Source organism: Bombus terrestris, chromosome 16 (assembly GCF_910591885.1).
Source record: "Bombus terrestris chromosome 16, iyBomTerr1.2, whole genome shotgun sequence".
In the NCBI taxonomy this organism is placed as follows: Eukaryota; Metazoa; Arthropoda; class Insecta; order Hymenoptera; family Apidae; genus Bombus; species Bombus terrestris.
Genome location: NC_063284.1, coordinates 7,078,115 through 7,094,358, shown reverse-complemented (window position 1 = coordinate 7,094,358; position 16,244 = coordinate 7,078,115). Strand labels below are relative to the sequence as shown.

General features: G+C 27.1%; 4 protein-coding genes across 6 annotated transcripts; 3 read left to right on the top strand and 1 right to left on the bottom strand.

The window, feature by feature from the left end:
- Nucleotides 1–13: 13 nt before the first annotated feature.
- LOC100647755 (protein sel-1 homolog 1) lies at nt 14–4,393 on the top strand. Of its 2 annotated transcripts, XM_012317830.3 has the most exons (8): nt 14–154; nt 267–635; nt 989–1,476; nt 1,585–1,823; nt 2,430–2,909; nt 3,037–3,265; nt 3,350–3,756; nt 3,867–4,393. In XM_012317830.3, exons 3-8 carry the CDS (start codon nt 1,032–1,034, stop codon nt 4,290–4,292), a joined length of 2,226 nt encoding a protein of 741 aa, XP_012173220.1. In that variant the 5' UTR covers nt 14–154; nt 267–635; nt 989–1,031; the 3' UTR covers nt 4,293–4,393. The 2 variants fall into 2 exon arrangements, with proteins under 2 accessions (XP_012173220.1, XP_048269180.1); XM_048413223.1 differs by having other exon boundaries at nt 15–635.
- Nucleotides 4,394–5,436: 1,043 nt separating this feature from the next.
- LOC100646275 (cilia- and flagella-associated protein 157) lies at nt 5,437–8,977 on the top strand. Its single transcript, XM_020867190.2, has 7 exons — nt 5,437–5,776; nt 6,566–6,837; nt 7,028–7,181; nt 7,673–7,961; nt 8,119–8,382; nt 8,472–8,597; nt 8,708–8,977. The coding sequence occupies exons 1-7, from the start codon at nt 5,652–5,654 to the stop codon at nt 8,903–8,905; spliced, it is 1,428 nt and encodes a 475-aa protein (XP_020722849.2). The 5' UTR covers nt 5,437–5,651; the 3' UTR covers nt 8,906–8,977.
- Nucleotides 8,978–9,463: 486 nt separating this feature from the next.
- LOC100647558 lies at nt 9,464–11,605 on the top strand. The gene is made up of 4 exons (XM_003401783.4): nt 9,464–9,618; nt 10,105–10,387; nt 10,472–10,700; nt 10,786–11,605. Exons 1-4 carry the CDS (start codon nt 9,596–9,598, stop codon nt 10,866–10,868), a joined length of 618 nt encoding a protein of 205 aa, XP_003401831.1. The 5' UTR covers nt 9,464–9,595; the 3' UTR covers nt 10,869–11,605.
- Nucleotides 11,081–15,987, bottom strand: LOC100647442 (mitochondrial 2-oxodicarboxylate carrier). 2 transcript variants are annotated; one of them, XM_012317821.3, is made up of 7 exons: nt 15,885–15,987; nt 13,095–13,323; nt 12,861–12,967; nt 12,676–12,732; nt 11,983–12,282; nt 11,710–11,855; nt 11,081–11,496 (listed from the first exon to the last, which is right to left on the bottom strand). In XM_012317821.3, exons 2-7 carry the CDS (start codon nt 13,273–13,275, stop codon nt 11,376–11,378), a joined length of 912 nt encoding a protein of 303 aa, XP_012173211.1. In that variant the 5' UTR covers nt 13,276–13,323; nt 15,885–15,987; the 3' UTR covers nt 11,081–11,375. The 2 variants fall into 2 exon arrangements, with proteins under 2 accessions (XP_012173211.1, XP_012173213.1); XM_012317823.3 differs by lacking the exon at nt 15,885–15,987 and adding an exon at nt 14,029–14,422.
- Nucleotides 15,988–16,244: the final 257 nt, after the last annotated feature.

Sequence of the window (16,244 nt, the reverse complement as noted above, 5' to 3'; positions counted from 1 at the left end):
TTATTAACTTACAACAGTGACTATTAATAATAATTGACTTCAGTTTCAGTTCAATGAACTGTATGTTTTTGATTTATAAATATACTTTGTTAATTTGTATATTTTCCTCTGTGAGCAAAATTTCAATGTCAAGAACAAATTGTGTTGTTCATTTGTAGGTTATGTTACCAAGCATCACTGTAAATTTATACGTATAAATACACAATTAGTTGTATATCATCGTCAACAATGTAACTTTTTTTAGTTTCGAATTTTTATTTTTCCAGTTTTAGAAGCATATAGCCGATATTTGTACAATTTGGAGCTAACTTCAGTGATTCAATACAACAGAACAATATAACACGTAAAATTTTATAAAGCAGTGATGAAACAGCTGATCCATCGATTTTTAAGTGAATAACATATTTCGAAAGCCTAGTGATAATAAAACAATTGTAAAGCACTATCTTTTTCGTATGAAAAGATTATATTTTTGAAAGTGATCATAAATACTCATTTACGTGATAACCGAAAAGATGTGCGTTGACGTGTCTCAATGACGTAACTTTGTCTTTCTGCCACGAAAAGTCGAATCCACCAAAAGGATATTTTAAAATGAATTCAAGAATGTCTTTATCAAGCTATTCAAACTAAAAGTAAGAGTCTAAGTATAATTACTACAATGTAATTTCTTTCATATTTTACGTTATATTCGTTGAAGTTTAGGTTATAGAACACAACAAAATAACATTTTTGTAAATATTGTATACAAAAAATGTTGATATGTCAAACGTGGTTTAAAAGTCGAAGTTTTCCTATTATGATAGCTCAGTAACAAAATAAAAATTTTAATTTATAATACATTTATATCATAAAAGATATGTGTAGATTATCAGTGGAAACATTTTTATAATACATGTTCTTCCTAATAAAAGTTATTGATTGATAACTGACATTTATCTTATTGATATTGAAGTGACAACTGAATTGATTTTATATTCACATCAAGGTCAGCTGATTAACAAATTACAATCAAAATATAATTTGGAAAAATGAAGCTAAGAAAAGAGTTGATTTTACTCTTGCTGGTGATGTCTGCTGCCTCAGAGTCAGATGTTTCCAAGAAACGATCAGATAATTCTGAGGAAGAAGCAGAAGAAGATGTTAGTTTAGAAGAAAATGCGTTTGAACGTGTGCAACAACTAAGGGCTTTGCATGACAGTATTTTGAAAATGATACCAGCCAATGAACCATATCTTAATGATAAAATTATAAAGAGGAAAGAGGGAACGGAAAATGAACCAAAAACAAGGGATGAAAGTCCTGTAATGAAAAATGTCTGGATGAAAACAATGATAGCTCAAACTAAAAATATAGATTTACTAAATAATAATTTAAGAATTGAAGAAGAGGATAATGAAACATGGGGTGAAGAAGAGCAACTTGAACCTCTTAGTGATGAGCCTCAAGAACCTCTTACTCCGGAGCAACAGGAAGGTATTTCAATCAAAGTTTATTGCAATTTTTATAATATAATTAATTTATATTTTTTGAATAAATAATTAGTTTACTATTTAATTAAAATAAATGTTTTAACATTTTCAGCGGAATTAATATTTAAGAAGGCACAGAGTCTCTTAAATGCAACACGCTCAAATAAAGAAGAAGCCTATAAGTTATTAACTTCTGCAGCAATTCTGGGACATCGAGAAGCTTGGTCTATGTTAGCGTGGGCCCAGTTGTTGGGTACACAATTTGGTTCAGCTTCTTCTGGTCAAGATATTTCAGCAGCTTATGAAATTTTTAAGGAACTTGCTGAAACTGGTTTACCATCTGCTCATATGGTTTGTACATTTTTTTTATATGTATTTATATGTTTTTTTATTTATTATATTGCAGGATCTTACTACAATTAGTTTATTTAAAATGGATTAAACAGGTATTGGTTAAACAGGAAACAATGGTTGTTTAATGCGAACTAAATACAATAACGTACTATAATTAAGACAACTAAATAGTTAATTTGCAACTCTTATCACCATGGTTCGAACGGTCTCTCTCACGCGGACCACACTCTCTCGACAACGCAGTTTGCACTCTCTGACTTCTCGATTTACACTCTCTGACTTCTCGACTAACACTGACTATTAATTCCCTTAGCATTCCTTTGTCTTTTCTCTTAGCCCCATCACGCTCGTGTTCCGCAACCGCTCGTGGCCAGGGTCACGTAGGCCTCTTCCGCGTAACTATTCGATTGAAGGAACGACGATACATTTTTGGGCCTGTCGGCACTTAGGCTTTCTCGCGACATTGTTTATGCTTTGCCCGGTATCTCTTAGGCCTTTCGTCCACAATACTACAATATGTTACGTTATTATTATATGTATAAATGAATTCTTAATAAATAGGAGTTGTAAGTTAATTAATATCTATGGGCAAATTATTTTCAGGGTATGGGTTTTCTATATGCAACTGGATTAGGTGGAGTACAAGCATCACAAGCAAAGGCACTGCTACATTACACAGTAGCAGCACTTGGTGGAGATACTCGTGCACAAATGGCTTTAGGCTATCGTCATTGGGCTGGAATTACAACTCCAGCTTCTTGCGAGAGAGCTCTAGATTTTTATCGTAAAGTAGCCAACAAGGTTGCAGAAGAAGTTTCCCTTAGCGGAGGACCAGTTGTTCAGAGAATTAGACTTTTAGATGAACAGGAGAATCCAGCATACAGCTCAGGAATCTTTGATCAAGATCTAATAGAATATTACCAATTGTTAGCAAAAAAAGGAGATATACAAGCTCAGGTGGGATTAGGGCAATTACATTATCAAGGAGGAAGAGGTGTACCACTGGATCATGAAAGAGCATTACAATATTTTCAACATGCTGCTGATGCTGGAAATCCCCTTGCTATGGCTTTTCTAGGAAAGGTAATAAATATTAAATTTTAAACTAAATAGTAACTTATTACTTTCTGTTATGCTACAGATATTTTTAGAAATTATTTAATGTTGATATTCATTAAATTATATTTAATAGTATATTGTATTTTTATAGATTTATTTAGAAGGCAGTGATATAGTTAAACAGGATAATGAAACAGCATACAAATACTTCAAAAAAGCTGCTGAACTTGGAAATCCTGTTGGTCAGAGTGGGTTAGGACTTATGTATCTTTATGGAAGGGGAGTTGAAAGAGATACTGCAAAAGCTCTTCAGTACTTTAGCCAAGCTGCAGAGCAAGGATGGGTTGATGGACAACTTCAACTTGGCAATATGTATTTCAGTAAGATTAAAAAAATTCATTATTTTACATAATAAATTTTATACAATTTATTATAGTTATCCTAATAAAACAATTGTCTAATAGGTGGTACAGGAGTAAGACGCGATTACAAATTAGCCAACAAGTATTTTAGTTTGGCTAGTCAATCTGGTCATGTTTTGGCATTCTATAATTTGGCACAAATGCATGCTACTGGAACAGGCATGATGCGTAGTTGTCCAGCTGCTGTCGAACTTCTAAAAAATGTCGCAGAAAGGGGCAAATGGAGCGACCAGCTAATGGTTGCTCACACAGATTACAGAGAAGGTAGAATAAACGAGGCTTTCGTCAATTATGCTCTCCTTGCAGAAATGGGTTATGAAGTAGCACAGAGTAATGCTGCATTTATATTGGATAAAGGAGAAACTACAATATTATCAGAAGAAGAGGGATTAGTTAGGGCTCTTGCTTTATGGGCAAGAGCAGCTGCTCAAGGATATTCTACTGCTCAGGTATGTTATTTTCTGCGCAAATTAAGTAAGGAAAATAATTTATCCGAAAACTATCGAATTATTATTAAAAATTTTATCTACTATTGTTTGCAAAAAATTTATTATAACAGGTCAAATTAGGAGATGCTCATTACTATGGTCGTGGAACAAAAGTTGACTATGAGGCTGCAGCTACTCATTATCGATCAGCATCTGAACAACAACATAATGCGCAAGCAATGTTTAACTTGGGATACATGCATGAACGTGGCTTGGGTCTTGCAAAAGATCGACATCTAGCCAAACGATGTTATGATCTAGCGGCTGAAGCTAGTCCAGATGCAAGAATTCCTGTAGCACTGGCTCTCATTAAACTTTCATTTTTCTTTGGACTGGAATATCTGCAAGAATTTAGCCTTGCTGATCATTTAAATAAGTGGGACCAGCTTTTGGGTCAGAACTGGGACTTATATCTTATCGGATTGCTCACTGGCATGCTCAGTTTAATTATTTATTTTCGCAGGCCACAACCACCACCTCCACCTAGAATTAACTAGTTCTTAATTATCTTTTTTCGAATCTATTTCTCTTTTTCTTTTAGATGAAGTAAAGTTTGTTACTGATGGTTCATAAATACATGCACATGTGTGCATATCGATATGTTGTTTTTATTGAGCCACCTTGTTTATGTTGAGATTGTTTGAAATTCTAGTGAAATTGTGAACAGTTTGTATTTCAGAAATTTGATAGTGTGTGAGTATGTACAGATTTATGTATGTATTATTGATCTGTATTTATTATGTCAAATTCTGAAGTTGATAGATTTGATAATGGTTAAGTAATATTTTAGAATTCTTTAACTTCACTTATACATTGATTTTTTCTTTCTGTATGTATACAAAACGAAATCAGATTTTAAAGATATCTTCAAATTTTAAGCATTTGCCATTTGTTTAGTTTGTATGGATTTCTTTAAATTTTTGGATCACAAATTATTCATAAATTGATTTGGAATAGATTTTTATACTTAATATTTCCATATATATATGTATGTATATTTCGAAAAAATATAGAAATGATAATAGAATCACAAAAAAGAGTGTAAATACTTACAAATAGAGTGAGTATAATGTTTAAGATAGAAAAAATATAAAATAGGAAACATCTTTTCATTATTATACATTTATATACAACAGGTAAGTTTCTAGGAAATATATTTTTATGATAATGTATAAAATGTATGTATAAATTAATAACATTAAAATTATGTTTTTTGATAAAGGTAAGATTTATGTAGAATACTTTATTTTACTTAAAATGATTTGTAAATTATGTCTTCATATATTGATATGGATATGTTTTGTTCTAAAAGATGTCTTTTGATTAAAATTATAAATATCTATGAATGAAAATACATCTTTCATGTATTAATGTATAAACATTCCTTCACTGATTATGATATTTACAAATGTATTATTTATTATTATAAACTAATAAAATTTTATTATAATTCTTTGAAAGGATTAAGAATATTATTTATTAGGTTTTTTCTGAACTATATATAATTTTAATGCAAAGATTGAAAAATGTTTTGAATGATAATAATGAAAAAAGAGCTTAAGCATAATTATAAAAGTTATTTGTACAGAAAAAAAGCAAATTTAATTTTTTGCGCAAAGTAATTTAGAGATGTTATAATTAAATTACGTATATATATTAAAATCTCTGAAAAAGATTCGAGAAGGCTTTGAAGATTAAACAGAAGAAATTATTTCATTATGAAATGATTTGTCAAATTCTTTCGTTACCGTGAAACTATAGAATTATCGATCTAACAAGAAATACCTTCGTATATTGTTCCTTAATGTGACGTACAAAGGTTTAAATCGTTTATAACCGGCATCCGATTGATAGAAATGCAACGGGCTAGAAGGAAAAAAAGCAAAAGTAAAAAAAAGAAAGTGAAAAAGAAATGTATCGACGAAAGGGAGACCCTGTCTTACGAACAAGAGATCTTAGATAACAACAGACAGTTGGCACGGTAAGTAAATTTACTTACAAATGTAGTAGATTTCAGGTTATTTAGTCAAATCGTGATAAATATTTCGATTAATCGAAAATTGAGTTTGATTTCATTTTATTTATTATTAAATGTGTTATTACAAAATATCGTGTTTGATTTTAAAAAATTTATTTCAACATTTATGAATATATTGTATTTTATGAATACATATGTACAAACTATATAAATTATATATTATATACTATATTAAGAAAGAAATCGTTAAAAGGCTAATAAGATGTTATGACGCTGTATTTTATGCATACAACAAAAATTAAACAATCAGCGATTTAATGATCGATAAGACTCGATAATTTTTAAAAAATAAATATACATTTTATGAACTTGAACATCGTTTAATCCATTTTAGCGTTAAAATTATTTAATAATTAATAATTAATATGTGATGTACAATTGAAATTATTTTCTTTTTTATTTACGATCGACATCCAAATATTTTCGGAAACAGTTGTCGATATAATGTTTTCATTATAAAATAAATGAACAATTTTTTTGTTTAAGATATTTTTTTTTATCAACGAAAATGTGAAAATGGTAATAAGAATAAAAAATACACCAACAGGATATAAAACGGTACCTACAAAAACAGTTTCTTTTAAAAATAGTTTTTGTGCTACTAGAACTAACGAAAATATTTAAAGAATATCAAAATAAGAAAATAAAAAGGGTGAATTAAAAAATGAAACAGTTGAAATGTAAATACAATGCAAATTCGAAAGAATGTTTGGATTAATGGAAATAAATTAGATTGAGAAGTCGAAATGAAGAACTGGAGGAACAAGCAGAACTTGCAAAAGAGAAGTTCCGGCAGTTGGAAGAAGATCGCTCGGATGTAATCGCACATTTAAAAAGAAGTTTAGAAGAAAAAATCGAAGAGTCAAAGGAGCTTTCTGAAAGACTCACCGCTTTAGAAGAGTTGCGAAAAGATGAACTGGCTGCTTATAAGAAGAAGGAAGAAGCGATGGATAACGAATATCGCACGATGGAGAATAATTTGAGCGCAGAAGTTAAATTAGCTGGTGAAATATAACAGTTAAATTAAGTTTAATTATTTACGATTGGTTTAATTAGCAACAATGTCAATATATCGATGATATGATATCATTTTCTTCGAAAATCTTTCTTTATGCGTAGTATTAGTAACTGTTTTAAGTGTATTGTAAGACAACAAAATTTTATTATGTAATATAATTCTTTTCTTTTGACTAGCTGGTAAATTAAATGCACTGGAAGATTGGCGATTAGCCCGACTTGATCTGTTACAAAAATTCGAGAAACAAGAACAGGAAATGGCTGAACAGGAAAAGCGACATAAGGAAGAACTTTACGAAGCTGAGAAGTCTGTGGTAGTCGGGAAATCAGTGTACGTTTTGTTAAAAGACTTGATTATGTTTAAAAAAGAAATTTCACCTTTATTTACATTTAATATCCCATATTTTTATATACAATTACTTTTATATATTTCCATATATTTCTACAATGAACTAATAGGTGATAAATTTTAATAATTCCAGAATATTTTATAAAAATGATTCATTCGTCTAAAATATTTCGTATGAATAAATATGTCTAAGTTTCTAAATATTTCGTAAGATATTTTGTGAAAAGACAAAATTCTATTTATGAACGTAGTTTTAATCTTGTAGAGGTTTTCAAATTATGTAGGATTGACTGCATCTTCCAACTTAATTAAAGTATTTTGGATATTTACTATCCATGAAAGATGTCTGCAGATACTTTCTGAAATACTGTGAATCTATGTATCTCGCTTGCGATCGTTAAATCTAGGAATATAGAAAAATTTACGAGCCGATGATTGCGGTAACTGTATGCAATCGCGATGAATGTGTGCAGGATGCAGAAAGAGATGAAAGAACATTTGCAAATTTTATCGGAGAGACTTCTGAAGGCGGTCACATTGCGGATAACGGAAGTCATGAATCGTGCAATTCATGAAAACGTAGCGTTGAATCGAGATCTTGATAAATTGCTAAAAACCAACAGAGAGCTCGATGCCATCAACATCGAACGCAAGAAAACGGAACAAACGTTAAGGCTGAAATGCGAATTGTTCGAAACCGAGACGCAGATAATATTGAATAAAACTCTGAAACAAAGGCATGCGATTCATCAAGTCGTCGAGGTGATATTATTATTATTATTATCGTTAAGATCAAAATGAAATTTAGCTACCTCTATCGTCTTCCTATCAACAAACTAATATAGTTTAACTAATAACGCATTTCACATAAAGATAGACATAAAGTACAAGTAACAAGTGTATATAAATAATTCCACAGGAATATGAATCGTTGATTATGTATTATGGACAAGTACAGAGAAGTAATGTTCGTCTGAAGCAATTGCAAAGTATCTTAGAAAATATAATTAAACGAAAAGATGCCCTCCTAGATAAAGAAATGAAACAGTACGAAAAAAATATCTTGATGGCTAGGAATGAAAATAAACGATTAGTGAAATTAATTCAAAACAAAGAAAAAGAATTGGATGCACTTAAAACTATTTTGAATACTGCTACCATATTTCTTAACGAAGCTTTGCAGGTGGTTATGATTATTTAATTTCCCTTTCTTTTTCTTGACATTTAAATCTATTTTTCTATCAGTTGTTTTATATAAATAAATTTATACAGGTCGCAGAAAAAGCTTACAATAACCAACAATGCCTTGGAAAAATGGCACCAAAGCTATTGCAGTCTCTCATGGAAATATTGCAAACTGAGACCATTACTAGTGCCGTAGATTACTCAGCATCCGAGGTACATATTTTAATATTGAACCTAACTAATAAAGAACCATAAGTCGAAAAGTTAAATCGTACATAAAAAGTTTAATTATAATTTAAAAACGATGTACACGTATTTTATAGATTGATAATATTGATTGTAAATACACATTGGGATGTTTGGGACTTATTGAACCCATTAAAGAAGGAAAGGTAGCTAAAAAAGGGAAGAAAGATATTCAAGAAGAAATAGAAGAAGAAGAATCATTGAAAGACTTGGAATGTATATCATCTTGCTTATTGAGTGATATTAGTTCTAGTGTTTCCTCTCCTAAAGAATAACCAATTTTGTATTGTATATTTTAGTTGTGGTAATTGTTACATTGCCATATATATTAAATAATACAAAAATTATATTTGTAGAATAATATTTTCATTCCCAATATTTATGATTTTAAAACAATATTAACATTTTATTTATATTGGTAATTTAAAAAAGATGCGCAATAATATTTCCGTTTTTTAAATACAGAATTAAAAGCAATGCAATTTAATTGGTTATACAATAGAGCATATTTCATTTACGAGGCATTTAATGTTAAAAGTTTATACAATGTACATATACATAGGTTTTTTGATTGAAATACTCTTTAAATTTTATACAGTCATGTAGAAAAATATAATAAAAATAATTATTAATTAATTAAAATATAATAAAATATAAATATTTATATAATATAATAAATATATTATAAATATAAATATTAAATTAATTATTAAATATAAATATTATATATATAATAAAATAAAAATATAATAAAAATAATAATTAATTAATTAAACGTATTAATATTTCACGCCATGAAATTGAATCGATCTATTAAATATATGACATATTTTCTTCAAAATGGCTTCCCAAGTATTCCAGCAAAGTTCATTGTTTCGAAGTTTCTCTTCGCGAAACATTCTGTGTGTATAAATTTCGATATATGTATATATTTACATAAAAATAGGAAATAGAAAATAGAAAAAATGCCTAGAAAGAAGCAAGGAAGGTTAGTGAAGTTATCTTAATAAATAATAATTTTAATAATTTACTTAACTACAACTTTTTAAATTATTATACAGAAGAATATTTTATTACAAAAATTTATATTTTCTTACTTTATAATAATTAAACTGTGTGTAACTTAATAAACGTTAGTAACGTTAAAATATTAAAAAAAAACGTCCAGTTATATGTGAACATAAAGATACAAAATGTGTAATTTATATAATAATACATTAAACATCAAAAGAGGTTAGGTTATAAAATAAATATTAGAGTTTCATTCTTATCAACGTTAAAATAATAACAGAATAGAAAATTAATATGAAATTCAGTTATCTATTAATATAAATGTAATTAAATTAAAAAATAACTATTTCTTTACTATTTTTTTTAGTATTAGAAGTATTATTCTTTTACATCTTTTTTTTAAATTTAATTCCTTTTTTTCAATTTTAATTAAAAAAATAATATTTATTTTATATACATATAGAGGTAAAACAAAAAAAGAAAAGAAGGAAGTTAATGAAGACAAGGAAAAGCAGTACTTCGAAGAAATCATTGATGTAGATGAAAATACTACAAAGAATTTTGAATTTTTATCAAATGCTCCAATTTCTAAAAATGATGACTTTGTTTTTCAATCAGAAAAAAATTGGGATGTTGATGTTTTCAAATATTCTGAATTTTTTACAGTTGATCTAAAAACATTATCTGCAGCAATAGAAACAATTTCATTTAATGAAAATGTTAACATTGATGCAAAGTATTTTACTGTAAGTTTAATAATATATCAGACTAATTTAGCTTAATCCTGATTCTTTAAAAAATAAGTACATATTAATGAAATGTCATTGCAGGATGACCAATTAACAGATATTTACAATACTGTGGAACGGGGTAAAGAAAAATATAATAAAATATTAAGTGACTCAGAAGAGATGATTGTAAATAATACAAGAGATGAAGACAAAAATCAGGATTCATCAGAAAATACAGCTGATGATTTAGACTTTTTATTGTCATGTCGTGAACCTGTGACTGATCCTTTGACAATTGTGAAATCTATATCTCTTTCTTCCAGCTCTGGTATATGTTTATGCGTATTTAGAATGAAATACTTTATTTGAAACTGTTACTTTTAAAAGGCTAATGAAATACATATTTGTTACAGATTCAAAAATAACAAATAAACCCAATACGTCAACTAAATCTTTGGACTTAGAAAAGTGGCTAGATTCTATTTTGGATGATTAACTATGAATAATTGATTATATTGTTATCTCTGCAAAAATTTCAGAAAATCAAGATAAATATTTTTGGATATTTATATATGAACCAAAACAAAAAATTTATTGTTTTCTGAATAGACATTATTAAGTAGGCATTAAATAGAATAACAAATAGATTAATAAAAATTAGAGTATATTCTTTTTTGTGATATATTTTAACTTTTTTTTTACATAAACATTTCAAATTTTATAAAAGATATAGTTACACAATTTTCTTTTCAACAACATGTTGTATAAATCTGACACATATTTTATATTGTTGGATGACTGGATTACTTATATAAAACATTTATTTGTAAGTTATTAATATTTAAACACACTACCAATATCACTAAATCTAAGGCTAAATCACATTTCTAACTATAATCTCATACAAACAAATACATATCAAGAAACCATTTTTTTTTTTTTAAATTCATTGGTAATGTAAGAAATGCATTGTCCAATCTGCTCTGTAGAGTAAAATTTTATTTTAATCACCAAACTGCATATTGAGAAATGCTATCATTTTATCATAAACTATAAGCATAATTGCACCACCTGGACCTAATCGTAAGATCTTTGGTAACAATCCTTTATACAAGGCTCTAAATCTAAAATAAAAATATTCACAAGCTATGAATATTAAAAAGCATTTCATTATGTACTTACTGGTTGTTAATCAGATGTAATGAGATTATGCAAATAAAAGAAGAAACACTACATGTATGAAATTATTAAAAATAATATAATTGTATAATAATAAAAAAAAAATAATTCAGAATGTCTAGAAATAAATATAAGAATCTGAGTTAATAATTTTTTACCCTTCATTTTGATAAACTAAGTAAATAGTTTGCAGAGTACCCTTATACTGGATTGTTCCTTGTGGACCTTGAATACGACTTTTAGCAACATCAAAAGGTATGTTCATACAAGATGCCACTGTTCCAGCTGTAAAACCTATAGCGAACTAAAAAGATACATGTTCTTTTTTAATTACATACTGACATTTATAATAAATATATATCCTTTTTCATTACTAAATTAATTATGACTAATATAAATGAAGTGCCTTACATTTTAAGGCTGAAATATACCTTCAGAAACAGTTCTGGAACATATTCTTTTTGTTTATTCAGTCGAGGAATAATAGAACGATAAATCCCGAAATAAAAAGCATTGAAAATAGCATTTCTCATTATTGTAGCAGATAAACCTTTATTAAGACCATTTAGTCCAAAACCTTGGTTGTAAAGAATATGTCGAGTAACAGCAATAGTTGATGGACTATCATTGATATGTTTACGATTAGACTGCATTTGTACTTTAACTACTTCAAAAGGATTTACTAAAATTCCCTCTGTTACACCTGTTAAGAATCCAGCACAAAAAAATGCCTAAAAAGGCATTATATAATTGTTAAAAATTTACATATTTAGTAACATGCTTTAAACAATATGTTATTTCATAACGTACATTACACATTGAAACATTCAGTTATAAAAGGTTTAAATATGTAAACAAGTATAGCTAGTTTACTTAAAAGAATGATACACTACTTACAATAATATAGCTAAGATATTAAGAAACTAATTAATTAATAAAATTAAATAAAAAGGATATTTGTATCTTATCCAAGTAAGTTGTAATATACCATAATAATCTTATAGCTATAATTATTTTTAAGAAGTAGATCACACTTGTTTCCCTACATATCTCATAAAACCTTCTCTAGACGTTTTTTTTATTAATAGAAGTACATCAAGGAAATTTTCCAATGGAATACATACCATTGACTGTGACGTGTGATTATTAAAAAACTTCTTGTACTGTTCAAACGAGAAAAACTAAAAAATTAAAAGACGTAGAAAAAGTATATATAATATTCATATTAAATTAGTAATCTTTGAACTAAATTTCATTTTAACAATTTACAATAAAAATAATGAAAAAAGAACTGTTTCATATTACATACTTTCACAGCTCTTTTAGGAGTTTCCATGATAATTGGCGGTAATATACCTTTCCAAAATGCTGCAACTCCCTCATTGTTATACATTTTATTCATACAATCTCTAATTCCTATGATAGAAATATAAATAAAAAAAATGTTTACAACTAATTAAAACAAGACATTAAAATACATATCATAATAAAATGACAAAAGTAATGCTAAAATAAAAACATATACAAATAAACGATACAATGCCTGTATAGTAAAGAGCATCTTGAGTTCCCATTTTAACTTGCAATTGGAAACGTGTTTTAATAAGATCCATGGGGTGCATTATACAAGCTTCTACAAAGCCTGCAGAACCACCTGCACCAATCTGAATGATAGCCTCCTTTATAAGACTTGATTTACGTTGGGTAATTTCTATATGTGCCATTTTGTTTCAGCCTTTTTTACTAGGTGCTTAATTCATTAATTTTCTTAGCTTTTTATGAAAGAGAAAACATTATAATTTTCTTCTAGAGATTTTTCTTATACTTTATTTTGATATATATATATATATATATATTTAAAAAATGATACATATATATACATATGTAATTAATATTATTCATTTATACAATTGATTCTTATAGTTTTACTTATCTAACATATTAAAAATATTAACCTACTTATACAATTTAAATATTTTTTCATGTTGTGTTCTTTTATCTACTTATTAAATATTTTTATTTACTATTAAAAATATTAGGAAATATAAGAGATCATGTAAGTAAGAATTTGAATAAATGAAGTTATAACAAAAATGTTTTGTTAGTAATCAAATTTAAATTAACTACTCTTTCTTATTGATCAAGTTTCATTACCACTGCTACTATATTGCAATTATCTACTTTATAATAAATTTTTTAAGAAAATATTTTTTGAGCATTTAAGTACTTAAGAAGAAATACTTTTTGATATAGAAAGTTTAGTAAAATGATTTGTCAAATTGATCCATGTTGCAAATTGCCAAACATAAATAAACAAAAAATATGTTTTTGGTAAACACATGCTTGTTTTAATTTTTATAAAAATATTGGGTTAATAAAAAACATATTATACAGAACAATTTTTTTTAACAAAAATGAATTTTTTTCATGCAGAAGAAAAAATGTTATAACAATAACGAAGAAAATCAGATAATTACGTCTTTAATATACGGTTTTACAATGATTATAACAAACTTATACTGAACTAAAGTATAGACAATTATAAAACCATGATAAGACAATATCTTGTCATTCTCTTGAACAATATTACGTAATTACAATCTTTAAGTTAATTGTAAGTTAAGCCAGAATCTTCAAGCTGAAATGATTCGTTTTCAAATGCATTGCTATATACGTTATTTTAAGTTAAAATTATGTATAAAATATTTAGTCAAAAACATTTTTTTACTTTTCTGTGTATAATTTTAGAAAATTATCATACAGCTGAATTTATGTCAATTATATGAATGTACATTACATATTTTCAAAATTATTTATTTTGAATTCAAATCGTCGATTTAAAACTAATCATCGAAAGTATTTATTAACCATCAAAAAAAAAATCGATTAATTAATAGATAAATGTAAATATTTATAACAAATATTATTTAATACAATTTATATATCAGTCAAAAGAATAATTAATAATTCATCATTATTAATTGTTATAAAATCAAAATATTAAAGTAGAAAATATTGTTTAATTTACTTAAATACATTACATGCATTACAATTACAAATATATTCTTGACCATACAAATAATTCAATTTCTTAAACTAGCAGAAACGAAAACTAATTTATAAATATACTAGTTTCTTTGTTCAATCAAGGGTATTAAAATTGTGCAGCGCTTCTGATACATTTTTCTTTTATTTTTCTCACATTTATATTAGAATATCTAAATATACATTATTATTTTTATAATCGAAGACTTTTCTCACATTTGTATTAGAATATCTAAATATATATTATGATTTTTATAATCAAAGACTTAATTTTAATGTAGATATTTTTCATTATACCATTTTATGCAATAATATAAAAATTTCATATCTTTTACATTCAAATAAGTGATGATAACTTTTACAATTAAAAGATAGAATTAAAAGATTTTATAAATAAGAGATTAAGAGGAATAATTAAAAAATTCTAAATATTTTTAAAGTATATAACATTTATTTTTTAATATATTTCAAAAATATTGAACTGAAATTGAAGTTGAAAATATTACAAGGGATATGATTTTTCTATTTTATACTGGATAAGTGTAGATACTCTATGTTTTTGGAAAAATCAACAGAATAATAGTACATACTATATATATATAGTATTAATAGTGGTACTACTACTAATACTAGTATCTTCAAAAGTATAACTAAGCAATTTAAAACATAAAACACATAACAACACATAAAACAACAATACCTTGATCTTTAACCATGCAATGTGCTAACTTTTGTATATTCTATATATTCTAGTTACAGTAGACTTAAAAAAGAGTATGTTTTCTACACACAATAGTTTTTATAGAAAATTTACAAAATATTTTTTCAAAAGATGTTACAAAATTTTGATTAATTAAAACAAAGTTATTGTATACAGTAAAGAATTTTGTACACTAAAAAATTGAATATTCCTATCTAATAAATTTAGTGTTTTACATTTTCATTTAACTTGACTTTTCAATTGAATATTTTTATTTTGGGATCAAACAAACACTTCGTTGCTTTGTTACAGTATTAAAACACTCCAATTAATCCTTTTCTTAGCCACAAAAATATAAGGAATGTTAATTACTGCTGGCATTGTTATTTACAGAAGATATAAATTTAGAACAAACGATGAATTAATTATATATTAATGTTTTAAAGCACGATAGTATAATTTGATCGCTGTTAGTTTTTAATCGCATCCATCGTGCCAAGATATTCTGATTGGGTAAATTAATTGTATGTATAGATACTTTTATCAGTTGTTGAAATAGCCTCAGATAATAATGAATTCTTTATTCACCTTCGTGATATCCCGTTTCGTTTAAGTAAACCGTATTTGCAGCCTTGAATTATTATCGCTACCATTTTGTAGTTACAGTAGTTCCTTGTTGATTGACCGTCAGCTTAATCAGTTTTTGAGGGAAATAATATGGAAAATATAGGAATCGCTCACAAAATGAATGCAAATTAGGTACGAATATTAAACATACTTGTCTATGGGACACTGTCTTTTAGCCAGTGGCCTACTTCACAAAGCTACTTGCAAACATCGGTGGGGATAAAGATAGTCAATAAACAAGGTAAAATTCTGGCCAGTTAACGCGGCACCACCACTACTTCTCTGTGGCATTACTTCTGCCGTTCTGCCTATCATCGTAAT

Excerpts from the sequence above, each read along its gene's own strand:
- LOC100647755 (XM_012317830.3), top strand. The coding sequence starts at position 1,032 with ATGAAGCTAAGAAAAGAGTTGATTTTACTCTTGCTGGTGATGTCTGCT. Across the intron at positions 2,910-3,036 it reads CTATGGCTTTTCTAGGAAAG|ATTTATTTAGAAGGCAGTGA; the intron begins GTAATAAATATT and ends GTATTTTTATAG. Across the intron at positions 3,757-3,866 it reads AAGGATATTCTACTGCTCAG|GTCAAATTAGGAGATGCTCA; the intron begins GTATGTTATTTT and ends TTATTATAACAG.
- LOC100646275 (XM_020867190.2), top strand. The coding sequence starts at position 5,652 with ATGCAACGGGCTAGAAGGAAAAAAAGCAAAAGTAAAAAAAAGAAAGTG. Across the intron at positions 7,962-8,118 it reads CGATTCATCAAGTCGTCGAG|GAATATGAATCGTTGATTAT; the intron begins GTGATATTATTA and ends ATAATTCCACAG. Across the intron at positions 8,383-8,471 it reads TTCTTAACGAAGCTTTGCAG|GTCGCAGAAAAAGCTTACAA; the intron begins GTGGTTATGATT and ends AAATTTATACAG.
- LOC100647558 (XM_003401783.4), top strand. The coding sequence starts at position 9,596 with ATGCCTAGAAAGAAGCAAGGAAG. Across the intron at positions 9,619-10,104 it reads CCTAGAAAGAAGCAAGGAAG|AGGTAAAACAAAAAAAGAAA; the intron begins GTTAGTGAAGTT and ends ATATACATATAG. Across the intron at positions 10,388-10,471 it reads TTGATGCAAAGTATTTTACT|GATGACCAATTAACAGATAT; the intron begins GTAAGTTTAATA and ends ATGTCATTGCAG.
- LOC100647442 (XM_012317821.3), bottom strand. The coding sequence starts at position 13,275 with ATGGCACATATAGAAATTACCCAACGTAAATCAAGTCTTATAAAGGAG. Across the intron at positions 12,968-13,094 it reads AGATGCTCTTTACTATACAG|GAATTAGAGATTGTATGAAT; the intron begins GCATTGTATCGT and ends TTTCTATCATAG. Across the intron at positions 11,856-11,982 it reads TTCCAGAACTGTTTCTGAAG|TTCGCTATAGGTTTTACAGC; the intron begins GTATATTTCAGC and ends GTATCTTTTTAG.